This window comes from Centroberyx affinis, unplaced genomic scaffold, assembly GCF_046629955.1.
Source record: "Centroberyx affinis isolate AG114_WGS23_722 - 3 ecotype Tasmania unplaced genomic scaffold, CSIRO-AGI_Caff_v1 ptg001688l_1, whole genome shotgun sequence".
Taxonomy (NCBI): domain Eukaryota; kingdom Metazoa; phylum Chordata; class Actinopteri; order Beryciformes; family Berycidae; genus Centroberyx; species Centroberyx affinis.
The window spans coordinates 249698-276970 of record NW_027280106.1 but is presented as its reverse complement, the minus strand read 5'-3'; the positions used below and the strand labels follow the sequence as shown (position 1 = coordinate 276970).

Here is a 27273-nt window from a genome sequence, read left to right as displayed (position 1 = left end):
CTGTAAGGTAGGCTATAGGTAATGTGACTTTGTTCCACTCTCCCTCCTTCTTCCTCTCTTACACACTCAAAAACTCATAAATCACTGAAATGTAGGATTTGGCAGATATCAAAGCTGTCAGTTATAAAAATGCACATTTCAATGTAAAATGACTCTTTGAAGCCAGACGTTAGGAGTCTTTGTGTGGATGATAACTTATTCTGTGCTGTAATTGTTTCTGATGGGCTTCAGTAGCTGGATGTACACAGTAACCTGATTTGAGAGGGATTTTAGTCAATTAGGTGCTGAAATTATCTTTTGAGTGGTCCTGGTTTGTTTACATATGTGTTTTTTCCTTCTATCCAGATGCTGATCCATTCCTCTCTACTGTTTAGCCAAAGATTCCTCTCCTCTTTCCTATTGAAGACACTCACACACATTAGCACCTAGCACACAGCATCATGATCACCATCATCACCACCACTCAACTCTGTCCCTCTACCTGTGTCTCTGATAAATGCTTTGATGAGGCTGTTAATTTAAAAATATGATTTAGGTTTATGTAAACTCTGATCCCTGTAATTTCTTTGAAGGATGGAGGACATTACATATTCAACATTTGTGGATCAATGTTGATTTTACAAATACTACTACTACAAAAAATAATAAAACATTTTCAAGAATGAATGTACAGTCATTTGTCTTCCTGGCATTGGTGCAGTGACATCAATGTAAACATAAATGTATCATTGTCAAATTAATTGTGATACCTTGGTATAATTATGTAAACAAATGAGAGACCATGGTGAAGATGATTAGTAGCCTCTATCTAACACCAGTGGTATTGTTAGTGCTAGTGTTTCTCAAAATTAAGACTACATTTCCCATAAACCCTGTTGCTTCCTGTCACAGAGGATATGAAGAGGATGTTGCTACTGTTCTCTGTGTCTGTTTTCTCTTTGTCTTTACTGAAGAGATCACTTTGTTTGTTGTGGGCAGATAATGAGCCATAGCAGTGCATGATTGTTGCCAGGTTTCATTGTCCATCTCTATCACTGACACACACACACACACACACACGCACACAATCCAACACAGACAATGTGTTGGATTTTATATGCCCATTAGGTTATTGGACAAGTATAGGTCAAGGAAAGGGTGGAGTTTTCCTTTAATGAATAATAGGGATGGGCATTTTCATGTGCAATATCACTGAACTTTCTGTCCTCTCATGCCTTTTGCATTGCATGGGACATGTAACAATATGTTGTTGTTGTTTTTTAAGTAACTCAGTAACGTTTACTCTACATCAATTATTACACCAGTAATTGTACTTCTACTTAGGTGGCAAAGTAACAGCACTTATACAGTAGTGGAGTAGGGTATCTATCAGACTCAACATCTCCCTCCCCACATCCTCAGGCTGCCCCTGGTTTGAGTTTTAGGAAACCCCTTCACAGCTTTATTCCTCGCTAATTTACTGCAATATCCCTCCGCTACTGTATATAGTACTCAGTATCGCATGCGGATGCTCTGGTGCCTCATTAATAAAACTGACTGCATTTAAAGTGACAAGTTTTATCATAATAACAGATGTTCTATTGAAGTGGGTGTTATTTTTCCCCCGATTGTCCCGCCTTCACTCAACGGAAGCAGTAGTTCCGGCCGCCTGTGCTGAGACGCCTGCGCGAAGTATGCAGTTCCTTTTCAATCGAGCTCGGAAGCTTCGGTCGGATCATGTCAGGCGGTTCTGCGGACTACAACAGGTAAAAAACACACCCCATTTCGCAGTCAAATAGCATTGCCGTAGTGTTGTTTAGTTAAAGCGAGCTCTGGACTCTTATCGGCCTATATTATGTATAGCTGTCAAGTTGCCTGACGTTTAACGGAGCTAGTTAGAGTCCTGACTTGCTTTGCTATGCTATGGGTGTGTGATTTTCGGTTGGTGAGTAACACTGCTGTTATCTATATAAGTGTAACGTTACTCAAGTCTGTGAGTCTGTGGATACCTGACTCACGAGATTTGGCCATGTTCTCAGAGAAAAACAAATATTTTCTGTTGACAGTTCACCTGGCTGTTATAAGTGATGTATGGTTTACATTCTGGCCCTTTAGACAGTAATCTGTCAAAAGGGTCAGAGCACCGATAAGTTAGCTGTCTAGTCAGCAGCAGTTGTGTTGACGGAATCATTTTGACAGATCTCACCTAGCTAGCGTTAAATGGCCACTAAAACGTCTTGCCTGTTGTTGATACAAGAGGCAAGAGGTTGTTAACCAATTCTCATTAATTTACTAAATGACAAACGCATTAGCTCTAGTCACCAGCCAAATGTGACTAGAGCTCATATTGACTGTGGCTGGCTGACAGTTCTACTTGATATTTTGAGAGGTAGCTAACGTTAGCCACCCTGTGCTCAAATCAGTTGAAAAAACTGCTCTGGGCTGCTAAGAAATTGTAATTGGTGATTTTTTTGTTATCCACGAGTTAATGTAGTCTGCTGAAGAAATAGTTGGTTAATTTCCCCAAGCCTTGTTCTACTTGTCTTTTCTTGCCCTGTCAGCTCTAGAGAAACAGACCATGGAGGCCCTGATGGGATGGAGCCTGATGGTGTCATTGAGGCGAGTCAACACACACACACAGACACACACAGCTAACCTCCTTGCAAGTACTACTTAAATGATGTATTGTGTATCTGAAAGCATGTTAAAAAGAACAGTTTTCTTTCATCATCTCTTTGGAATGAAACCAGTTATGCAAGTAGCCCAAACGGGACACACACACACACACACACACACACACACACAGTTTACATAAAAAATGGCTGGTGTAAGTTAGGGGAGTGGAGCCCTGAGGTGCAAACCTGTACTAACCTGTTACTGGTAACCCTGCCATTAGGAGGCCCCAGTGCCTGTAGGCTGACTAGTCAAACGTGCTTGTAGTATTGACTGTTAGGCCTATAATATATGCACAAAGTATAGTGGAAACTATTGACTTGAGCCATTGATAGATTCAATCTAATTTAGCTCTGTCATTTAGGTGAACGTCTCAACAGTGATCCCTGGTAGTCTGTCATTCTGTGTTTTTCTTATTACAGGAAAAATAAGTCCCTCTAATTTGGATAGTTGCTTGGTATGTACAAGAAACCAGATATACAAGGAACATAGAGGCACATGGAGTGGTGGCTGTAAAGGGCGGGGATGGGAGTGGATCCTAAGGCAGGCTTGGGTCTTCACAAATCAGGTTTTTAGAACTTGGTGTTCCTTAGTCGAGGATACATAATAACAGATACAAGTGGCATTCATTTTATGACATGTTGGCCTACACAGAGTGTTCAAATATTAGAAACTCATGGTCTTTTCATGAAATTGTCTGACCAGGTTATGATCCCTTATTTTTTCTTACCCTTTTCAGTCTTCCTTTAAAGTCAAAATAAAATGAAAAATGCCTCTTTTTGTTTTTGTTCACCTTGTTAGCTAATTCTCATAACATACAGCTATTTAATAATAAATGTCCACAAAAAGCACTAAAGTTTCTTCATGTGGTTTTATATCAAAATCCCATTACTTTTACTTCCTGGAAAAGAGTGTATTTGCAGTGGTTACTTCACAGTGCACCAGTGCGCACACATATAAATTCCACCCAATAGTACCATCACAGACTTTTGATCTGTCACTTAAACACAGGATTGAAGCTCTTTGTGTATTTTTGTGCTGTTCAGAGCAACTGGACCGAGATCACAGAAAACTTTGATGACATGGACCTGAGAGAGACTCTTCTCAGAGGAATCTATGCCTACGGTTTTGAGAAGCCATCCGCCATCCAGCAAAGGGCTATCATTCCATGCATTAAAGGTTAGAGTAACATGTGTTACTGTAGGCATGCAAAAATGAGCTTGTACTGGGATGGAAAGGAGAGGAATTCAAGCATATTTCACAAGTAATAGACCAAGAATAACAGGGCATTAAACCTCAATAACTAAATTCAGAGCAGTGTTTTAACTGTTGCAACTTATGGGACTTAGGCTAAATGCTAAGCTGAGAAAGCTGACAGAGTACTGCAGTTTGAGCAGCTGTTCACATCCGTCATTTTCATCATTATCACACCTATCTTTTCCTCTCTCCTAACCCACCCCCAGGCCACGATGTCATCGCCCAGGCCCAGTCAGGAACAGGGAAGACGGCAACGTTTGCCATCTCCATCCTGCAGCAGTTGGAGATCAGTGATTCCAAGGATAAAGAGAAGGAATCCTGCACTCAGGCCCTGGTCCTCGCTCCTACCCGAGAGCTCGCACAGCAGGTAGGCCACAAAGTCATTCACTAGTCCCTAAATACCGCTACAGCCACTATATACCACTATCAGGCTTCCGTCAGTGCCATCCACAATGGAGGGAATGCTTCCTTTGAAATCAATGGAAGCTGCCCCACTGCTGCTTTGAGTTCACGTTGCGTCCGATGCAGGTGTCCAAGCTCAAGAGTCACAGAGATTCAATTTTCGGTGGTTGACGCATGTGTTCATCCTGACAGTGCATTGAAATAATGAGAAACAAAGTTGACATTGGTTTTCTGGTGTAGTGACTTGCGTAATAAAATCATAAAATATATAGCAATCCACATCGGCTATGATGCTTTCATTAAAAAAAGTGACAAACATACTTTAAAAAGCAGGTAATTATAACCTACTATAATAATGTCTGGCTAGTTTGTGGCTGTATTGTCGTTTGTTCCAGGTCAGCATTTCTTTTTTGTGCACAGTAAAAAAAAAAAATACAAAGCTTTACTTCCGCATATCAATGAATCTAGTAGACTCTTTCCCCCTCTGCCCCCTTTCAAAATAGAAGCTCTCTGTGGATCAGCTAGAGAGACAAATTGACACAACACTGATGGAAACGCAATGGGTTGAGACGAGTTTGTCATTTAGCCAGCCTGCAAGCCAGTTTGTGCAACACACACCTACACAAAAGCCTTGATGACATGCCACCTCTTCCCTTACATTTTTTCCTGATGTGAGGGATTCATTTTACTAGGATTTTCAGTGTTTGGGATACTTCTGTGTTGAAGATATACTCTTTCATGTGCTTTTTCCGCCGTTGCTTCCTACCTTTCTGTGTTGTCCTGTCTCTGCCTCTCGTAGATCCAGAAGGTGGTCCTAGCCCTGGGCGACTACATGGGAGCCACCTGCCACGCCTGCATCGGAGGGACCAACGTCCGCAACGAGATGCAGAAACTCCACGCCGAGGCGCCGCACATCATTGTCGGCACTCCTGGAAGGGTCTACGATATGCTCAACAGGGGATATATCTGTGAGTAGGGAACCACTGAAACTGCATCACACACACTAGCACAAGTCAGTTAAAAATGTATTGCAGGTGCACCCTCTTGTACTGGTTGGTTGGCTGTTCTGTCAAAAGTTATACACTTGCCTCCGTCATTGAAGGTCACGGAAATTGACATGTGGTACATGAGTCTGCTGCATACATAGACAATATCACTTGTAATGTGAGGAAAAGAAATTTTAAGATTTTGACCATTGACGATTTTTTCTTTTTAAAGTGTTCCCAATCAGGCATCTATTGCATCCTGTTAAGGCTGGGAATTAAGAGTACCTTTTCCAGTCAACAAAAACATGAGAAAATGGAAGACAAAACAAATAAAATGGAAAACTGTGATGGTACTGAAAATTTGTTTTTCTCTGAAAACCCACCACACAAATAAGAAAATCTCTTCAGGGGACGCAGTCTCTTATGGCTCCCTAGAGTGAATGATCTCCTGACTATATTCAAATATCTTAGGCAGTGTAAAATCATTAGGTGTCAACACATTATGCATTAACAATTTGATCAGCTACATCTTGGAAAAGCAAGCCTGCAAATGAAAAACCTGCTATCTTTCCCTGTTCTGGCACAGTTTGAGAGGATGGGTGAAAAATCACTCCTGGATTGGTGAACTGCTGGCCAACATGCAGTAGAACTTAAACTTAGAAGTTGCCACACACTCATAGCCTGGATGCAATAACACTAATATTTGCATCTTGGCAAAACATTATTTGTCTAAACATTGGCTTTTTATATGCATTATTAAAGTACTATTGCATCAAGGTTGATGTGTGTGTTGACTGTTTGTAATTGAGGTGTCAGTGAGGAAATCTGAGTGAAGCTGGTGACCAATGGCTGGTTTCCTCTCATTCTGTTGCTCAGCTCCTAAGCGGATCAAGATGTTTGTCTTGGATGAAGCCGATGAGATGTTGAGTCGAGGATTCAAGGATCAGATCTATGAAATTTTTCTAAAATTGACATCCAACATCCAAGTGAGTTTGATTTTCACTCAAGTTGTTGTGTGTGCTTTTTTCTCTCTCTCTGTTTTTTCAACCTGTGTATCTTTTAGTTTTATTGGACAGTAGAACAGGCGTTTGGTTAGTTGCATGATAAAAGTTGGGGATTTCATACAGTGCATTTCCATCTGAAAAGATGGTCCAGCTACCTCCCTGCCTTTTTACCTTCTCCACATTCTGCAGGAGAGATTTACTTGTATTCACAATGCATGCAACCACATTGCTGCGCTTCTGTTCTTTGGCTGATTTCAGCACGCTTCTTGGGAGAAGGGCGGGATATATAGCAGCTATGGGGTGGACTGGCGTATTTCAAAAACCATCCACTTGGCACACCACCCTCCGTTTGGTTTTGCGCATGCGAGCAGGATGACAGTTGATTTGAATAACTCCAGATTAATAACTAAACTGCTTGTGAGCTGTATGCTATTATGTTTCAACGTTTCACTATTGTTGTTTCACTGCTTTCACTGTTTGAATTCACTGACATACACCACTGAAAATTATAATTCTTCAAGCTGTGTGCTACTTGGTCATGATATGTTAGCAGCTGAATCGACACAGCCAGCATGGTGGTAGCTAGTAGCCTCGGAGTGCTCGCCTTCTTCACTACTTGGCTACTTCAGAAATGCCATTAAGTAGCAATAAGTAGCAGTTTTGTTGTTTTTACAACTGAAGATGTTTATTCTGCTTGCATGGGCTAGTGACGTTAACGAGAAGTAGGCTGCTGTGTTCCTTGCATGGTTGCCAGCTGTTGGTTCTGTTCAAAGCACAGTGTGAGAAGGCTTGACTTGTCCATAAGGATATGATTTATATTACAGTATTTCCATACAAAAGCGGTCTTCCTTTGATACTAATTACTTGTTGGTTTCTGAAGACAAAAATGAGTTTTGGCTGTTTTAAGGCAGTAAGCCATTTCATGCAGCAACTTATGCATGACAAATTATTTTGAATTTGTCAGTGAGTAAATGAGTGGGAAATTCTCAAGAATTAACACAACCCGCAGGCAGTTACACCCCTGCTGTACTGAAATTGTACCGAACCATGCTATATCCCTGATAGAAATGCTACTTGTGACATGATGCAACACTGTCCACTATTTGAGCGTGGTGAACAGGTGGTACTGTGTCTCAATTCACATGCTTTCTGACAGGGAAAATCTGGAATAGACATGGAATATGAACTTTGAGAAAGGCATGAAGAGAAATGGCACTTATCTGAAACGTTTTAAAAATGTTCTGGCAAATTGTCTACAGGTCGATTAATTTACATTTTGAAAGAGCAGTAACCAAAAAAAGTAATCGTGACAATAGCCAAAATAAAACCTGGCACATTCGAATCAGCTATTCAGTAAAAAATTTGACATTATAACAACAGCACCGACCCATAGACGCTGTGTCATAGTTGAGGAAATGTGAGGGTATTTTAATTAGCACAAAATGTGTCAGGACCTGGTTTGGTGCTGTTTTATTTTTGACGCCAGCAGAGAGGAGTTGGCACACTTCACTGTCTTCTGCCATCTGTGGTTGTGTTTATTGTTCATGGATTAATAACTAAAGGTTGCGGTATGAGAGCACACCTGTGGGACTCACCCAGGCTTGTGGGTTTTGCTAAGAAGAAGTAGGGTTACTCTTTTGTTGCTATCTTCCTTAAGGGACCATAAAATTTTAAGGTAGATTTATCACCTGAACGTTGAATAAACTGAGTAAAAATGAGTAAATATTCCAAAATCTAAATGTATGGTATACTTTGGAAAATGGTTGGTAGTAATGTAAAGTAGCCTATGTGTGTCGTGTAGTAAATGGACTAAAACATGCAAAAACACTTTTAAAAAAAGACAGTACCACTCATCTGAATGATATTTCTATGGTCCACTTGTATGTTTTTCCCCGGGGTAAGGCTCAAACTGGCGGGGAATTTTGTCAGAATTTTTTTGTATTATTTCTCTGTTTCTTTGCTAGACCATGAGACATGTTTGGCATTGGCTGGACTCCTTCTTTATTTTTTTCATTTGTGCATTCTTTCACCTTGCACACAAATTTTATATAAATTCCTAAACTGAGTAAAATTGAACAGAGATGCAACTTCAGATTCAAAGTAGGAAGTGACTTTTCCATTTAATTTCACAGATCTTACTCCTGATTTCTTTTCTGAGGCGCATGAATGTAGAGCATTGTTGTTTAAACACCCACTAGTCATTTGTCAATCCTAGTAAAGACCGTCTGTCCCCTAGGTGGTGCTGCTGTCGGCCACCATGCCTGCCGAGGTGCTGGAGGTGACCGTGAAGTTCATGAGGAGGCCGATTCAGATCCTGGTCAAGAAGGAGGAACTTACCTTGGAGGGAATCAAGCAGTTCTACATCAGCGTTGAACGAGAGGTGAGAGGGAGGAAGGATGGAGGGATGACAGATGGTACAAGAGGGAGTGGAGGATGGGTTGTTAAGAGAAAACCAATGCCTGGAGGGAATCATGCAGTGCTACTGTTAACTCAGACAAAGATGAGATGGAGGTGTTGCAATACAGTAATGAAAAGAATGGCATATCAATGGAACAAAGATAGTCACACACTCTTCTCTCAACTGTTTGATGTCAATTGACCAGTGTTTCAGCACAAGGCTTTCATCAGGGTGTAGAGGGGCTATGCTATACAATTCCATATATAGAGGGATGCACTCTGGGAAACTGAATAATCCACCTATTCCAACATCAAAAATCAATATAACAAATATAACTTCATACATTGGTGGCTCCAAATGGTAGCGAGAGGCAACCGTTTGAAACTTTTTAACTTGTGAGCAATACCCATCAGCACTCATGTTTACCAACCCAGCCAGGCTTTATACCAAGGAAACCAAAGAGACGAGAGGAAAAGATCTAACATTGGTGATTCCAGCTTTCTCTGGATGGAGTGCTGCTCACTGCTACTGGTCACTGCTACCTACAGTCTAAAGCATCTCATTTAATGGGGATGGGACTCTCTTCTCTGTTGCAGCCCCAATTTGTGATTTTAGGCTGATAAGATGGGTGTATTTCTACCTAGAATCACGCCTAGTGCAGCTTGAAGGGTTTTTAGTACAACATAGAAACACAAATTGACAGTCATGAAGGTTTTTCAGTATAACACAAACATAGAAATGCGCGTCGGTGATACATAAAATTGACACAGCATAGAATGATACCGAAATCCACAGGCCAACAAGTCCAGCAAAAGCAGATGCAGAGACACAAGCACAAAGGAGAGAAAAGTATACACAAATAAAAGGTGACACATTGGTGGTCAAACATCACACAATTGAGAGAAGAATGTGTGAATATTGGTTGGTAATCAGCAACAACAAGCTAGAAGTGTCCTTCCTGCTAAAGCACTCTGCTAAAATCCCACTGTCTAGACCCTGGTCGGTCTGGCCGGTGTGATGATGCCAGCATGAGTACACCCAGGAAGGAGAGTCAAAGCGCTCTGTGTCGCAAACGAGACCGAGACGGACCTCTTTCTCAATGTCCCATGTCTCTGGTCTCAAGACGCAGCGCCACATCCTCTGATAGGCACCAGTTATCATCGTCTAGATCCACCACTGCTTTATTCCGTCTCTGTCTGGAGTGGTTGATGTTACTTTCACTTCATGACCATCAACTAGGCAATTACAAAGTTCCCATTGGAATATTATGGGATTAGAGAGGTGTATTCCAGACAGGGAAAGTCAGGGAATTTGATGAATTATCAGGGGAAGTCAGGGAATATCAGGGAATTTTCCAAATAAGTCACTTTACAGGAATATAGCAGAATGTATTTTCCAACTTGTTTCACACATTCATTCATCAACAACATTAGCAAACCAGGAGGGAATAAATTATTTAGGTCATGGAAGCACTCTGATTTAGTAATGCAAACACATGGACTGTATCTGCTTCTCTCTCTCTTTCCTTCTAAAAGGAGTGGAAGCTGGACACTCTGTGTGATCTGTATGAGACGCTGACCATCACCCAGGCCGTCATCTTCCTCAACACGCGAAGGAAGGTTGACTGGCTGACGGAGAAGATGCATGCCAGGGACTTCACTGTCTCCGCCTTGGTGAGAGATTACTGCTTTTACTGATAATATCTGATAACTATTTTGATGCAGTATTACACTCAAGTACATTATCATTTCTCCAATATGATTACTTGGTTTGACTTCATTAGCTGTTAACTGTTGAAAAATATTCTCTAATCTCAAGGCTATAAAAGGCCTTGAATACAGCAAAATATAGCATTCTAACTTTAAACTTCAGTTTTAGAGGTTTTAAAAATGTTGGGGTTTCTTGGTTTTTCTTTGAATAAAAATCAGCCCTGTCATGCAGATATAGTCTCATAGGTCTACAGTTCTCATTCTCATATTTATTTCATTTGCAAAATGTGTTAAATTTTACTGTAACAAATGTCAAAACTTTATGAAACTTGCAGACACCCTGATATAACTGGAAAATTGATTTTCTACCAAAGGGGAAATGCATTTATATTACAGGGATAAGGTATGTTTGCAGCAGCTAGTACTCCCAAGATAAATGTGGGAAAATGTCCTTTAAAAAAAGAATATTATAGTTAATTGACAACATATCTGTTGACTTTCAGATATCTGTCTAGATTTTCCCTCTAGTTGGCAATTTCTAAACATGTGAATGGAGCTGCATTTAGCTGTGTTCAACTTGCATACAAATGTCCCTTGTCAGCTTGACTCTCCGTGGTCTTGTAATGTTGACCTTCTGCTATATGCTGTATAACACATGCTATCAAGTTAACACTTTTATTAGAAATCTCCATGAGTGCATGTGATCACAGTATGGATGGCCTCAGGGGGAAGTGAACCTCTAACCTTGTCGGTGTTGGTGCCATGCTCTACCTGATGAATCAGATAGGACCACAAATGAAAACTAATCCAGTAATCGCTGCTTCTGCTGCTGTCACAGCATGGAGACATGGACCAGAAGGAGAGAGATGTGATCATGAGAGAGTTCAGATCCGGATCCAGCAGAGTGCTCATCACTACTGATCTGCTGGTATGCACACACAGACACACACACACACTAGGGACATGGGACTTAGTACATGTGTCAGTTGAAACCAACACCATTGTGTTAAATGAAGTTACATAAACACAGGTATTCTCACATCCACTGAGGCTCACTGTGCCTCTGAAGCACATAGCCATTAGGGCATTTTGTGTAGTATTTTGATTTCTAATGTTGTGTCTGTCTGTCCGCAGGCTCGTGGCATTGATGTGCAGCAAGTGTCTTTGGTCATTAACTATGACCTTCCCACCAACCGGGAGAATTACATCCACAGGTAGGAAGACAGTTTACAACTAAGAGGAAATACCACTCAATTTATTAACTTTGGTTGTAGTTGAATTTAAAAAAGGAGAAGGCGAGTAATGACTCATAAGTTCCCAAGTTAACACAGCAATCAGTTCTATTTTTCATTTCCCACTTGTACAGTATTGCCTGGGCTGTCAGACCATTAGAATAGCATATGAACAAATAGTGTTATTTGTCTTTTCCCACTTGGAGTTATCCATTTTATACACTGACAGAAAACATTGACAGAATTATTTTAGGATGAGAACAAACTTATTGATGCAGTAAACTACACTCTTCTTCATTTCCTCCTAACTCTTGCTAGCGACATTCTTCTTTCTTCCCCTCCTCCCTGACAGAATTGGACGTGGCGGACGTTTCGGCAGAAAGGGAGTGGCCATCAACTTTGTCACCGAGGAGGACAAGCGAGTCCTCCGCGACATCGAGACCTTTTACAACACATCCGTTCAGGAGATGCCGATGAACGTGGCGGATCTGATTTAGGATCGCGACTCGACGGCCGGCGTGTTTTTAGTTTGATTCCTTTTGAATGCGGTGCGCGCGGTTTTGCAGAATAAAACACGAGCATTGCGCTTATTTTTAATCGGAAGCGAGTTATCGAATCGCTTTGTCTGAAATGCTGGAAGAGGATCAGGATTTCAGATACTGTCTGAGCGAAGGTTGCAGCATTATATTTGTGGTTCTCACTCCCCAGGTTTCTCACAGGGAGACAGGACTCTTATAAGGGTGATGGGCTCTCACGGGTGCTTCTTTCTTAGGTATTGTTTTCCTAGGCCGATACAGGCGTATATATTAGATATTCTCTACCGTTTGATAACCTACTTATGGACTAAGAGGTATAAGTGCTGCATGAAGTCGGCCAACTACGTGAAGCTGACGTACATAAGGCTACTCTAGGATGAAGGGGTCAGATGTAAAATGGCCTCCCAGTATTCAGCACTTTCTTAGATACACTTCCATTTTTTTTGTGCAATGTATTTCACCTATTTAATCTTTTGCATTTAAAAGGGGACCAAGTATTTTCCTCTGAATAGCGTCTCCACAGTAGTATAGCTCTCAGCTGACTTTGAATTGTATTGGACGGGTTTAAAAATAAAAGGAATGTGATTACGTGTTTACTTTCCTGTCTCAGGAGGCCAATTAGTGGGTATACTGTGACTGCATGCTGAAAACACGGCTTCTATCATGGAATTTTACAGGAATCTATCTCCACCGCAAACCCAGCTGTAGTGGAAACCAAACTGTTTACCCTTTTAGAACTTAATTAAAAAAAACCAAGAAGGAAGAACATTTAAGCCATGTAAGTACTCTGACTGAAAAAAGAAATTCCAGTGTAATGTTTTAGTCTGAACAAGGGTTGTTACAAATTTTAGCCCCAAATTTTGGCCCCCCATTGACTTGCAGGTTATTTAAATCGTCTTCAAATCCTCCAAGAAAGGAGTAGGTGCTTGGTAGAGGGAGTACCAGCATGGCATATTGATCAGTACTCTAACACAGGGAGGTCTGACAGCCAAGAACAAGTCAGCTGGCAGAAAGTTAAGGGTGAAATGGCCCCGGGCTTCTGTAGAGAGGGGATGTTGATACACATCTGAAATGTGGCTAGACGGGTAGGAGGAAGTTAAGAACAAACTGGTTAAAATGAGGGATTCATGATGGGAAAGGTGAAAAATACAATAAGCTGTGACTTCCCTACTGACTAAAATGTGCACCAGATATCGGACATTTTAATGAAAATATCATGGGAGAAGCAAAAGAATGACACTGATAGAGGAGACAAACACTGATGAGATACAAACGACTTTATTACAGTCCAAAAATACAAAAAGTGTACAAAGATCTGTCGCTAAATGGTTACATGAAAAGGAAACAGAGCCATCTGAATGAGGGGAAAAACTCTTTGATAGCAGTATCAGGTGCTGCTAGCCTCTGGTATCCACTGGTTTCAGTGAGGCAGGACTAAGGTATGCAACACTGAATGAGTTCAGTTCATTTGAGAAACCACCATACGACCATGTCGGAGAGAGAATCCGCGTACATGTATGAGTCTACATGAGGACCCTGGTCTTCTCGGAGGCGGATCCCGGTACTTGCCTGGAAAGGAGATGCTGGCTTTGGAGGAGAGCATTAGTTGTTCTGGGAGGCCTGCTGCATGATGACAGAACACAGACTCAACATCTGCAGGTACTCGTCTGCACCGTCCACTAGGCACTTATCAACCACCTGACAGAGGGAGGGAAACAAACAGTCATATGTATTTACAAAGCATCAGTATACCTAAATTACATTACTTGATTTACATGACATTCCAGAGTTCATTTTTGTCCCCCATGATCAAATTTGAATGGAGGACTATGGATCAGTCTCCTACAGGTCATAACAACGTGACATATTTGTTACTGATTGGCTGTGAGGGGGACTTAATGATCCGTCATCATGTTTGTCACCCTAATACTTTCCTTGCTGCATCCTTCTAAAAACAGAGGACTTTGGAAGACATTTTTAATTGTCCCGATGATACCCAACTGCACTGACAGAAAATGAGAGTGAGGAGTACAACGGGGCTACAGAGAGATGGAAGAGCTGCTGATAATTACAAGAGGGGAGGAGGGAGTTACAGAGAGAGGAAGGAGGGTTGTGCTAGAAACAAAGGAGGATAAAGAAGCTGAGTCACTGACTGAGTCACAACTTTCTATCAGACAGACATGAGGACACTCATTACCTCAGGCTAAGAATGAACCAGTTTCACAGCAGAGAAATTAAAAAAGCTCAGATTTCAGACAACCAACTAATGGATATATACAACATGTAAAATATCAGTTTGGAAATTGGAAAATAGTTTCTTTATGACAACTACTGTTATTTCATTCGAGAGCGCTGCATCGGCTAACTTACCGCCATCTTCTCTGCGATGGCCGACTTCTGCTTGTCGTTCAGGTCCTGCTCTATGACGGTCTCATGGAGCTGGCTCAGGATCTGGGTGGCTGCGTAGCCTTCATCCACCATGTTCTGACAGAGGGGAAGAACACCGAGAAGGGGTACAGGTAGTGAGGTAGGGCCCAGAGCCTTGGAGATTTCATTGCTCATGTCAACATCAGTGAATTCTTACATTGAGTGGTATTACATTTTAAGGCAGGGCACCACGGGTGAAGTTGGTTGGAGTGGTCAATTTTGATCAATTATAATATTTTGCTTTTTTCATACAATATACAAAACAGTCATCAAAAACAACTATACATTTTATACATTTTTCATACTAGCTGCATCAAGTACACCAAGTGCAAAATTAGCGAGAGAAAAATGTAGTTCTCTCAAAATTCTCAATATGCAAAACACTTCCAGCTTATAGATATGGCTACCAAATTTGCATGTTGTTTCTTAACAAAAATAGCTGGTAATTTACAGAGAGATTTTTCACCATATACATAGTATTTCATAAATAATTACTAAAAAAAAAAAACATTTTTCAAATTCCCCTGTAAATTACCAGCTACCTGGTTATTTATCAGAATGAGAGAATGAAAAAGGAAAATGCAGTCCATCTTTATCCATCGGAAAGTGTTCTGATAAGCAAATTCAATGCAAATTATTTTCATGAAATATTTTAAATATTCACAATTGTAATTTAAAATATTTTATTACAATTTGCTAGTAACAACATAAAAGTCATTAAAACACAAAATGTCATTCTGATTTTTCCCTATTCAGCTGTGGTGCCTTGCCTTAACATGCCTGACAGAACCTGTGGTTAGATGACTTTGTCGGAGCACCTACCTTCACAGCAACCTCTAGCTTCTCAAACGTTCCTTTGAAGCAGATTTGAAGCAGGTTGTCAATCATCTTGGGAGGGACGACCTATGAGAGACAGAGCAGCAGCAAGGAAACATGACAGGAATTTAGCGGAGCAAGGTTTCAAGTATGCGGGCCCTTTGTCGGGACATGACATAACCTGGGACAGATAATGTTACAATCAGAGGGCTGCAGATTACCAGTTCCTCCAGTCTCATATATGAACAGCTGTGTCAGTCACTTGGAATGGAATATAACCCCAACCCTAATCTGACATGTCCAGCCAGGCTTCAATCCAACACATCCATCAGCTGAGAGGCTGTGATGATGACAGCTCAGATTCTGTCAAAATCAGGGAAAAGCCTATCAATATATGAATGTGAAGTATCTAATAAGGAGCAGGTCCAGCCTTTGCCTTCAGAACAGCTTCAGTCCTCCTGGTCCTGCTGTCATCCTGCATCCTGAACTGTGTGCAGAGGATACTGGAGCTTTCTTCAAGAAGGAAAGACTTGTTGTTTGAGGGATAAAGGAGGTAGAAATCTACTTTTAGGTTTAATGATGCTTAGATCTGCTGGTTGGAGGCCATGGAAGGAGTGTGACTTCACCCTGATGCTCATGAAACCACTCTTGGATTTGTTTAGCGGTGTGTCTGATTAATCTGCTGAATTACTGATTCTATTCTACTTGGTTTTATACAGTGCAGCCTGTGATCACCTTTTGTGGAAGGACTAACAGTCAGTCACTAGATTTGAGTTAGGATTTGATATTGAGGAACATCACACCATGTAGGGATATATATATATATACAGACACACACACACATATATATGTATAGTGCCTGCCATCCAAACATATGCATATTATCATCACAATTTAATATAAGATACAGTTCAGTTATTACGTGGTGAAAAATCAAACCACTAATATGTATACTGTATTTAAGACTTTTTAAAGCTTTACATATAGCCGTTTATCTACTTAGATGGATGTGTAGGTCTCACCCCAGCTATCTCGATGACGGCGCTGTGTGTGATCTCCTTGTCGACGTTGAGGCGGGCGGCGCTCTGGAGGAAGGTGATGGCTTTCCGCAGGTCGCCCTCAGACACCTTCACCAACGCCGCTATGCCCTACATCAACATAAAGACGCTAATCAGTCACATTTGCTCCCATGCGTCCTGGGTAAACCGCCCCCCCCTTGTGGTCCTGGCTTTACCTCTTTGGAGTATTTGAGGTTCTCCTTCTCGCAGATCTCCAGCAGGCGCTCCTCTTGGATCTTATTGGCTAGAGGTTTGAAGCGAAACTTGGAACATCTGGAGGTCAGCGGCTCGATGATCCTACGAAACACAGAGGCATTCAGCATCAGTTATTATTAGTGTGGTGGAGGAGTTGCTTTTTGCATCCTTCAGGCTACTTGCAGGTTTCAAAAAGCCTTTTTAAGACCTTCTTGTGCTGTGTGTGTGTGTGTGTTGTGGGTGAGATCAGCCAGCCTACCTGCTGACGTAGTTACAGATGAGGCAGAAGCGGGTGGTGCGGGACTCCTTCTCCATGGTGCGTCTGAGAGCGGCCTGGGCCGGGCCCGTCATGGAGTCCGCCTCGTCCAGGATGATGATCTTGAAGGGAGGGCACAGCTTCCCGCTGCACAACAACAACAACAACAACAAAACAACTACATCAATAAAACACTGCATCATTTAGATTCTTATTACCTTGGACTGCTGAAATCGCTGGAGTCCCTGCTGTGTTCACGGCCTGTGTTGACACTTTATGGCAGGTCAGCGGTGTTGACGTACTTCCGCAATTCACGCTTCTGCCAAGTGGGAGATATCGGAACCCGCAAAAAAATCCCCACAGGTCCTACTTGTAATTACCGTTAAGGGCTTGTTCAGACCAGAAGTGGATTTCTGTGCGGCCCAGCAGCCTCGCTGTACGACACGGAGGAGAAACGTCCCGTGAAAATAGGCCGTAGCCGTGGCAACAGCATCCCAAGCCTTTTCTGCTAACTGTTATATCGCTCGTTTTACTTTTCCACCTCAGGGATTAATTTAATATCATCCATCTACTTCATCTCTCCCCCCCTCTTTATTTATAATATTCAATATAATGGGTGATGGGTTTGTACAAGTGGTTTTTGATATTAAAAGGAAGGGTGGACATGATTTTCTACTGGCTACAATAAGGACATAATGAGAAAAATAATTTCCCCAGAGGAAATATAGAGGAGGACACTTGATTGCATTAAAGAGAAGAAAGCAACTAGCTGGTAAATCACTGGCTGACATAGTTATGGCAAAACGATACAGTAATCTAATTTAACTGTTACCATATGAATCAATTGTCTTGAATATTGTTTGATTTGTTTCCTTTCTAGTTATTGTAACTGTGTTTTGAAGTGCTTTACAAATAAATTATTATTCATCAGTTACACTCACATACCTGGATAAAGATACCTGGACACAGCACGACAATTTCATGACTCAAAATAAATCTAAATTTTCAATTGACATATCTGACGTGGCTATAATCTGGCTAAATTCTCATCCCTTTAACTATTTAAACGTGTGTGTGGTGTGTTAAGTGTGTTGACTCACTCTGTGCGAGTCCCGGCCACGGTGAGCTGGGCGAAGTTCTTGACCTTCTCCCTGACCACCTGGATGCCTCGCTCGTCGGAGGCGTTCAGCTCCAGCACCCTCTGTCTGTACAGCTCCGGACTGCAGGAGAGAGAGAGAGAGGGGGAATTATGAAACACAGCAAGGACATTAAAATAAAGAACAAAAATACCTAAGCTGCACAGCTGTGGGTGTACAGGTCCATGCTGAGACAGAAAATACGGACATGATGAAAAAAAGAGACAGAAAAGAAAAAGATAAGGCAGACAGAGGTTTGCGGTTATGAAATGGGATAAAACCGCTACTTCTTAACCACGATATCGTTAACAACATAAGCCAAAGTACTGCCACTGCTCACCCGAAAAGTTCTCTGGCAGCGGCTAAGATGGTAGAAGTCTTTCCTGTTCCAGGAGGGCCATAGAAGAGCAAGTTGGGAAGCTGCAAGTAAAACACACACATGGTGTTTCCCATAGGTCCAGTAGTGGGAGGACAGGATGTACTGTTGCTGATACTGGGATGACACCTGGCTAAAATAACATGTTGGCAACAGCAAATTTCTCTTGATACTCAAACTTGAAACTAAGAGCCAGCCTTTATTTTCCATGTGGAAGACATAAAATTAATGGATCGAACAAGGTAGGGCTAATCTATCAAAATCTTACATCAAATACTCAACATTTCATCAAATCAAAATGTCACTTTTTTGACCAATGCACAATCTTGACAATTAATTATGATAGAACAATAAACCAAAAGTATAAAGCTTTTCAAAATGTAAAAAATAATTTGATTGAATTTAACTGTATTTAGTAATCTTGCTGCACCAATGTGCCATTGTGTTTGAGATGTTCTTTTCTAACCATTACAATGAAATAGTGTCAGTATATTGGCATTCTCTGGACTGGACGGCAGTGTGTTTGAGCTTTAAATGGCCTTTCATGTAAGTGGTTGAGCTGTGCAAAGACAACGCACTTTTGCAGAGTGCACGTCACATGTTTTGTTCAACAAGTTTCATTAAAATAGTCTCAAGCTTGAGGACTTTTTCCGTTCTCTTAACTATTTATTTTTTCTTCCGCCATTGTTCTGCTGTCAGACAAGAGCACTGGACTGAGCAGAGAAGTGGCTGAACATGAATGCATTGGCACGCTCATGTGGTAGAACAACAGAATACACCTATATTGACCTGTGTAAGACCCCTAATGTAGTCCACGTTAGAGCCATGGACCCCCATTTAATGAGATTTTGTCTCTGGACCCAAATCTGAGAATATTTGTATTGTCAGATATGATTTAGTCCAGAATTCCATGACTATCTGCATTGTAGGTAGAGAGATAAGAGTGAAACTATGATGAAAACAGTCATTCTTCTACATTCTCTAACTTCTTGTAAATGAAATAATGCTTAAGTTTAACAATTCATCAGTTTGCTGGGGACCCCCTGGAACCCCCTCAAGGACCCCTGGTGGTCCCCGGACCACACGTTGAGAACCACTGCTGTAGGCCACTCTGAGCATGGATAACGTTACTAGTCTGGCTACCGTTCTTATGGCAGCAAAAGAGTCCATGGAGGCAAATCAGAACATACATTTTTTTTGAAAATGGAAATGGTTTGATCCATCCATGGATCCACACTGGCTGTAAAAAATACTGATGCCATGCGAAAGAGCATTTCTATGGGAGGACGGCACTTACATCTGCTCCTTCCAGAGACTTCTTCAGCACTGCTACCACCTCTTCCTGAAAGGCAACTTCATCCACACACTTTGGCCTGCTGGGGATTACAGAAACAAGGCCTGTCAGTAGGCAGCATGTAGGCTGAGTAATGCCAATGTGATAAAAATAGGCACACTAGACACAGCAACTGCCTTTGAAATTATTTTTTTTATTTAACTATAGTTTTGGCTAATTATGCATATGTATACACCCTGGCAAGGAGGGTTTTGATCCATCATTTCTCTTATTTACAGAATTTAAAGTCAGTTACAGTAAGTCAGAGATGATCCTGGTTCAGGACACAGAACTAGAAATACACCTCTGCTGTTCAGACTTACTATTTCTCTACCCAAGGGATAGGCTTGGCTTTCTTCTCTGCGCTGGGCCCTGCTGCTGCCTTGTCTTTCTGAGGTCTGGTAGCTTGGACAGACGCTCCTTTCAAAAAGGCCTGCATGACTCCTCCTGCCTCTGGGAAAGCAACAAAAACACCCACCGATACACAAACACACAGACAAGCAGACAGACCCACGCATTAGATCAGGATGTCCCAACAATATCCATCAAAATGACTGTAAAAATGTCTGACAGTTAACCAAAAGTGACAACTAGCCATTTGGAGGATATACAGAAGATAATGTAAAAGTAGGGCAGACAGTTAATGTTTCATAGTTTTCACTGACCAGCTGACATGAGCAGCTAAGTATTCTGTCTACCAAGGGAAAGAAACGTTGGATCTTTAACTATATTAAACACTAAACATCAGTACGTTACAGTAGATGTGAACACCAACATATTCATGTGCTTTAAATGCATACAGTTATTTCCGATGTAAATATGGAGTCAAATTCGAGGCTCGTGACGTTCTCTCATATAAAAAGAAGGTGGAACCAAACTCCATTTAACAATCTAGGAATTTAATGTGGTCTTGCTTATCGGCAAACATACATACCTTTAAGAACATAAATTACGACCTTTTTGTAATCAGTAGAGTCTTCTGGTAAATTCGGCATTCACGTGATCCACCAAGGAGCACTTGATTACAATAAAATATCGAGTTTTTATAATCGGGTCAAACTGTTAGCTACCGCCCTCCACAGTGTGTTTTGGTGGAGGTGCATTGTGGGGTAACGTAACCAGAGAGGTCACGTTAGCTGATCCAACAGTTAAGTTCAAATTGTATTGTATTAAATACTGTTTGGTATGCCGTATTGTGTGTACTGTATGCATACCGTATGCCGAATTCAAGGGCGCCTTCTAAAGATTAGGGAAGGCTCGGGAGTAATGTTATGCGAGGTGTGTACGTACGGTAATAAGAAAGTCAATATCAAATTGCCAGAATTTTGAAAGGAGTTTGGCGTACATATCTCTCCATATGAGAAACAGGAATGTTACTGGGGCTATGAACAAGGTAACGTTAGCTGATGGAATGGCATGCGGTGTCTCTGCTATATAGCATTACAAGTGACAATTGTTGTAATAAACAAGCATAGTTGCACTGGAGTGAATTCTAGCTAAATTAAATACAACAGTTAGCTAAACAGCAAGTTAGCCACAGCACCATAGACATGCTAGCCTGTTAACAGCTAACGTAGTAGGTGATTTAACAAATACGCACCTCTCTTACCTTATAGAACAACTGTTGTTAAGATAAACTTTGATCCAGATATTCCCCTAATCTTAGTTACTAAGTGCGAAAAGGCTGTAATATTACTTCTGACGCCCGTGCGGCAGTGCACTGTTGACATGTGTAACAGCAGAATTATTTCCCGCCATGGCGGAGAACTTCACTTCCGCTCTACGACATTCTGTGTCGTCCAATCACAGGCGGCGGATGCTGAAGCTGGCCCTTCCCCCTCCGCTCGTCTCTCATCTTCCCTCCCATCCTTTCTCTCCTCTCCTCTCCTGTATTCTCTACTCCCATCCTTCTCTCCCATCCTCTCCTTTCTTCTCAGTCAGACTACTTAGTAAACGCTTTGAAATAGCATTTTGTTACAAGCTAGATAGGTTGTAAGATAATACATAAATTAAAAACTCGTCTTAATTTTTGTCCAACATTGTCCAGTGAATTTAGAATTTTAAAAAAAAGCAAATTCATTATAACTCACTCACTAAATCAAACATATTGCACAATGACCCATACACGACCACAATGGTGATTTAATGAATGAATCAACATATGCAGCACACATTGCCTCTCTGATCATGCTGGGCTTTGTTTACCAGCTGCCGTGCCATTGATGCTGCGTGTTTCTGCTGTCTGAAAGCTTTCAGTGGGCCTGTAATTGGCTGGCAGAGTGAAGATAAGTGACTGGCAGGGTGAGGCCGAGCGCAGATGTCTCATGGCTAATGGTCGTCTCCCAGGCAATCTCCGCGGTCCCGGGGGTGGGGGGGGTGGGGGAATGGGTGCACGGAAAGATGATAATGCCCCCGCCACGCATGTTTGCTTTCATCAAAATGTGGAGCAGAATCGCTGGAGTGGCCTCTGGCAGCGCTGAGGCATGCCAAACAATGAATATGGGGAATAATGGGTGGGGGGGGGGTATTGATTTGTTTTGTTTGAGCACAGTCTAGTGACAATGACAGTGATGATGGTGAGAGATCCTCTTCAAGAATATTGCCTTGCAACTGACTCAAAATAGCCTACTGTGTGGATAATGTTCATTTCTAACACCAGCAGGGCATTTGAGCAGACAAATTCTTACCATTTATCTCAGTGCCTCCTATACATTTTGAAGTCACTCACAGTTTTATGTGTCAGTTGTCCCGCCTTGAATATGATTACAGACATACAAATCAGAGAACAAGACAGTCAAATATTAAGTAAATATTTAGGATTGTATAGAATAGATCAAATAATGTGCCACTAGCTCCAATCCAATCCATGGACAACTTGGCTCCAGGCACCAGGTTTTCTATCCAGGACCTATTAACCCCCCTCCTCTCTCTCTCTCTCTCTCTCCCTCCCAGGCAGGTAGAGCAGCCCTCTGATTCGTTTTCCTGGCTTGTGACTCAGCTTCTTTATCAAAGCAAACAGAGCATCGGCCGTCAAAGCGGCAGCAGCGGCGGTGTCCTCCCTCAGCCTCAGGAGTCTCTCTCTCTCTCTCTGGGTGGTTTGGACTCACTCACACAAACAGCATCGATATTTTTATTTTATTTTACATTTTTACTACTTGCAGAGGAGAGGAGGCATCCTTGTTTTTTTCTCTGGGTTTGGCTGATCTCAGATATATATATTGCGTTTGGAGTGTATTTTTCCCTGGCTGGAGGATGGGTTTATTGTGTATGGAGTTGGGGGTTCTTGCTGCCTTGGATGTGATTGCTTATTTCTCACAGCATCATGAAGAGGACTGACTACTTGGCTGACTGGCTGCTGTTTTGTTCACTAACTGACTGACTGACTGGCTGTATTGTTCACTGACTGATTGGCTGACTAACTGACTGACTGGCTTACTATTTGACTGACTGACATCCTGGCTATTTTGTTTACTGACTGACTGACTGGCTGTTTTATTCACTGACTGACTGGCCGACTAATTGATTGACAGACCGGTTATGTTGTTCATTAAATAATTTACTATTTTGTTCACTGGCTGACTGATTGGTTGCATTGCTGACTGACTGACTGGCTGTATTGTTCACTGACTGACTGGCTGACTAATTGATCGACTGACCGGTTATTTTGTTCATTAACTCATTTATTATTTTTTTCACTGGCTGAATAACTAATTCATTAATTTGTTCACTGGCTGACTGATTGGCTATTTTTTTTACTTATTGACTGGCTGACTAATATATTAATTTATTTACTGAGTGACTGATTGGCTATTTTCTTATTTTGTTCACTGACTGACTGGCTATTTTATTCATTGACTTACCGGTTGACTGGCTGAGTGACTGACTAATTTATTCACTGACTGGCTGACTGGATATTTAATTACTCACTGGCTGGCTATTATATCACTGACTGGTTGTATTGTATTGTATTTTGTTCACGGACTGACTGTTTTGCTGACTGACCCACTGGGAGTGGCAGCATCACCCACCGGCTTCAGGCTTTGTGTTTGTTTGGATTTGAGCCAGGAGAGGCTTGAGATAAGAGAAGAGAGGAGAGGAGAAAAAAAATCATCAAGGAAAGAGAGAAAGACACACGATAGGCGAGGCGATCGGAGAAAAGAAGTGAAGTGAAGAAAGCAGGGGAGGAGAGGAAAGCGGACTATAAGGTGCGAAGGAGGGGAGGGGAGCGGGTGCCGAGAGGAGGAGGAGGAGGAGGCGTGGCACGGGAGGGAGAGAGCGAGCGAGGGAGGGAGGGAGGGAGAGAGAGAGAGAGAGAGAGAGAGAGAGAGCGAGCGGCGGATGCTACCCCGCGCCCTGAGATGCTGTGTTGGCTGAGAGAAGACGAGATGTCGGTCCAGGAGCTGCTGCAGCGGGTGGAGTGTGTCATCACTCATGTCGGTAAGTCAGCTACTTCCTCTTCCTCCTCTCCCTCTTCTTCCTCTTCTCACATTTCCCCACCTGGCAAATTGCACTGGACTAATCAAAAGAGAGCGTTTTTTTTTTTTTTTTCCCTCCGGGGAAAACGCACAGGAGATCGCTTCCTTCTTCTCTCTGAATATTTCTCTCTAAGTTACCAATCGGTCTTTCCCGTCTTCCCACATGGACTGGGAAAGAGGAATAAGGGATGAAAAAGAGGCAGATGAAAAGAGAGGTGGAGGGTAGAGGGGTGTGTGGGGGGGGGGGTCTCCATCCTCTCCTCAGCACCACTTGCCTGAAGAGGGATACAGAGAGCCGCGCTGCACATGAGGAGAGAGAGAGAGAGAGAGAAACGAGTAGAAAGTGTATCAGCGGGATAAGACTGGGGTGGATTACTGTCGGGGGGGAGAATTGCTGTGTTTCATAGGTATCGGTTTCACTTTGGACCAGAATGCTCACTGATAAAGAGGCTGGACAAGGTCATTGGTGTCATCTCATGGTGTTCAATCCACCATACCATGCTCCGGTTTGCTGCATGGTCCGGTTTTGATTGAGATCTGGTTTGTGGATTTGATAGAAAGCTCTTCATTTCTCATCAGAGTGCAAAGCCATGCTGGTGAAGGAGGGAGAATACCAATTTTCTGCTCTGATTTACATGATTCATATTTCATAGAATGCAATAGTAGTGTCACTATCAGCCATGCTGGGCACCAGAAAAGAAAAGAGAAAGTCTGCTCTTTCTCTGTCCCTCTATCCCTCTCTTTCTTGCTTCAATGCTTCTCCTCTTCCTTCTCTTTTCCTTTATCCTTTCCTCTCCTCCGATCCTCTATTTCCTCTATTTCCTATATTTCATTCCTTATCCTCCCTCTATTCCTTTTTTCCTTTCCCCCGTCCCCTTCATCCTCTCTGCATCCCCACCATCCCTCCTTTCTCCCTCTCCTTCCCTCCCTCCCCATATATCCTCCCTTTCCCCTCCCTTTATTTCTACACCCTCTCTTTCTCCTCTCCTTCCCTTTCCTCTTCTTCTCCACTCTCCCCTTCCTCTTCCATTCCCCGTCTCTCTCCTCCTCCTCCTCTTCTGTGCAGCAATTCCCACCTATTCCCTTCTCCACCTCTCTCATCCCATTCCCTTCTCTCCATTCACCCCCCCCCTTCTCCTCCTTCTCCTCCTCCTCCTCCTCCTCCCGTCCTTTTCTTCCTCGGTGGTGTTCTGCGTCCGGGTCGTTTCCAGGCTGGTGGGGGAAGTAGGTTAATGTGCCACGCTGGAGACTGTGGCGGAGCGTCCTCCATCGCTGCTGCACTTCCTGCATCACGCGGGGGGGAGGAGGGGGGCGGAGGCGGGTGGGCTCGTGCAGAGCGTTGCCGTGGAAACTGAGGGCCGCCTCTGCCAATCACGTGGCCCTAAATTGATTTATCGGGGATCCAGGCTCACACGAGAAGCTGCCGCTCGTGTTTGCAGCCTCGCCGCCTGCACAGAGGTGTCGATTCACCTGGATGTTCTTTCTTTGTCTGTGTGTGTGTGTGTGTGTGTGTGTGTGTGCGTGTGTGTGTGTGTGTTTCCTGCTCACAGTCTATGCGTGCCCCACCCTTTCTCTCTTATTCTTTTTTTTTTTTTCATTTGTCCTTTATTTAATCAGGTAGTCTATGAAGAGAAACCTGAGAAAATGACACTAACTGGAAAAAATACAATACAATTCAGTCAGCAACACAGATTCTAAAACATAAAAAAAACTAAAAATATGACATTATACAAAGCAATTTCAAACATCATACAAAATTGTAGCAGTTTGTTCTATTTATAATGTGCATAATAGCAGAAAGTATCATATTTAAATGAAGAATTGAGACTAACATCAATTAATAAATACATAAATGTTAGTAATCCATTTCTTTCCCATACTTCCCACTTCTGCAGTCTACTTAACGTGTTGAAATCATCTGCAGGATATGTTAACATAACCCCACAGTTGTTAATATCCTATTTTCCCGCTTTTGTTCTTTTATTATTTTATTTTCCTACTCTCTTCTTATTTTCATACTCTAGTTGTGTGCTTATATTCTATCCATCACTTCTTGCGGCGTTTCATCTCATCTTCATTCGTACCTGCAGAACCACAGTCTCTCTCTCCCTCTCTCTCTCTCTCTATGCCTCTGTTTCTCCCTCTCTCGCTCTCTCCCCCACCTTAGGGAGCAGCAATAATGCTGATGTTACACCAGCAGGGTGCTCACTTGGATCTATTTTCTCTCGCAGTGGTTGTTATTTTGCTGTGCAAATCGGTTCAGAAGGGGGTTTTGAATGAGTGAACTTATCGACGCCACACTTCTGCTTTCTACTATATGGAAGAGGATCAGGGCCACATGTGAAAAATGTATTTGAATTCTGAGAAAAAATTCTGAATTCTTACTTTAAAGTCAGAACCCAAATACATTTTTCACATGCGGCCCTAATCCTCTTCCATACTACTACCATGCACATTATTATCAGAACAAACTACAAAGTATCTTAACACTTCTCCTCCCCCTCTCTATGATTCTAAAGCAACGACAGCTCACATTTCCTATGATGTGTGTAATTGCTTTGTCCAGCCTATTGCAGACAGTCTTGTTAGCCCTTCATCAGTGTCATGTAGCCAGAGCAGCAGGCGGGCTGAGACGATGGGACCTAATTGATCTAATTTGACCTCACTTCTCCTCGCCGGGTCTTAAATCACTGGAGACTCATCATCTCTCCAGCCAATCATCAGCCGATTTTTTACATTTCTTGCGTCCTTAACCGTGGGATAAAATAAGAGAAGACAGTTGATTCGATTGATGGAAGCCTCGTAATTCTCCTCTCTACTCTTCCGTGAGGTCTCAGGTCGAAGCACCTCATGAAAGCGGTTCCCCTTTGCACTTCTATTTGTTTAAATGTGTCGGATCTCAACAGCCTGTCGTTTGTATCTGCCTTTTTTTTTGGCTGAGAAGCTGTGAAGCAGTGTGTAGGAGTAATAGGCGGCTGTCAACAGAACAGCAAGAGCTTGTTTTATAGTCAGGTCAGTACTGTTA

General features: G+C 42.2%; 3 protein-coding genes and 1 non-coding gene across 9 annotated transcripts in view; 3 read left to right on the top strand and 1 right to left on the bottom strand.

Annotated features, from left to right (window-relative positions):
• The first annotated feature begins 1659 nt into the window (after window positions 1-1659).
• On the top strand, window positions 1660-12760 carry LOC139651575 (eukaryotic initiation factor 4A-II-like). Of its 3 annotated transcripts, none has more exons than XM_071528539.1 (11): window positions 1660-1745; window positions 2541-2598; window positions 3699-3831; window positions 4116-4276; window positions 5111-5279; window positions 6174-6283; window positions 8538-8681; window positions 10235-10372; window positions 11247-11336; window positions 11543-11622; window positions 11993-12760. In XM_071528539.1, the coding sequence occupies exons 1-11, from the start codon at window positions 1717-1719 to the stop codon at window positions 12135-12137; spliced, it is 1257 nt and encodes a 418-aa protein (XP_071384640.1). In that variant the 5' UTR covers window positions 1660-1716; the 3' UTR covers window positions 12138-12760. The 3 variants fall into 3 exon arrangements, with proteins under 3 accessions (XP_071384640.1, XP_071384641.1, XP_071384642.1); XM_071528540.1 differs by having other exon boundaries at window positions 1717-1745; window positions 2547-2598; XM_071528541.1 differs by lacking the exon at window positions 1660-1745 and adding an exon at window positions 1844-1924.
• On the top strand, window positions 9652-9838 carry LOC139651585 (small nucleolar RNA SNORA81). Its single transcript, XR_011695728.1, has one exon. It is a non-coding gene; the product is annotated as a small nucleolar RNA SNORA81 (small nucleolar RNA).
• Window positions 12761-13449: 689 nt separating the features above from the next.
• Window positions 13450-21523, bottom strand: rfc4 (replication factor C (activator 1) 4). 4 transcript variants are annotated; one of them, XM_071528557.1, is made up of 11 exons: window positions 21374-21523; window positions 20097-20226; window positions 19738-19816; window positions 18405-18484; window positions 18029-18148; window positions 16932-17075; window positions 16654-16774; window positions 16442-16567; window positions 15426-15506; window positions 14547-14660; window positions 13450-13874 (listed from the first exon to the last, which is right to left on the bottom strand). In XM_071528557.1, exons 2-11 carry the CDS (start codon window positions 20210-20212, stop codon window positions 13779-13781), a joined length of 1077 nt encoding a protein of 358 aa, XP_071384658.1. In that variant the 5' UTR covers window positions 20213-20226; window positions 21374-21523; the 3' UTR covers window positions 13450-13778. The 4 variants fall into 4 exon arrangements, with proteins under 4 accessions (XP_071384658.1, XP_071384657.1, XP_071384656.1 ...); XM_071528556.1 differs by having other exon boundaries at window positions 20097-20220; XM_071528555.1 differs by having other exon boundaries at window positions 21383-21523.
• Window positions 21524-24131: 2608 nt separating this feature from the next.
• mcf2l2 (MCF.2 cell line derived transforming sequence-like 2) overlaps window positions 24132-27273 on the top strand; it is a 124938-nt gene continuing 121796 nt past the window's right edge. Inside the window, exon 1 of the mRNA XM_071528542.1 lies at window positions 24132-24210. Within this exon, the coding sequence (XP_071384643.1) occupies window positions 24132-24210 (79 nt within the window). The remainder of the gene's footprint in view (window positions 24211-27273) is intronic.

Excerpts from the sequence above, each read along its gene's own strand:
- LOC139651575 (XM_071528539.1), top strand. The coding sequence starts at position 1,717 with ATGTCAGGCGGTTCTGCGGACTACAACAG. Across the intron at positions 1,746-2,540 it reads GGTTCTGCGGACTACAACAG|CTCTAGAGAAACAGACCATG; the intron begins GTAAAAAACACA and ends TTGCCCTGTCAG. Across the intron at positions 11,623-11,992 it reads CGGGAGAATTACATCCACAG|AATTGGACGTGGCGGACGTT; the intron begins GTAGGAAGACAG and ends CCTCCCTGACAG.
- rfc4 (XM_071528557.1), bottom strand. The coding sequence starts at position 20,212 with ATGCAGGCCTTTTTGAAAGGAGCGTCTGTCCAAGCTACCAGACCTCAG. Across the intron at positions 16,775-16,931 it reads ATCTGTAACTACGTCAGCAG|GATCATCGAGCCGCTGACCT; the intron begins GTAGGCTGGCTG and ends TGTGTTTCGTAG. Across the intron at positions 14,661-15,425 it reads AGCTAGAGGTTGCTGTGAAG|AACATGGTGGATGAAGGCTA; the intron begins GTAGGTGCTCCG and ends CCCCTCTGTCAG.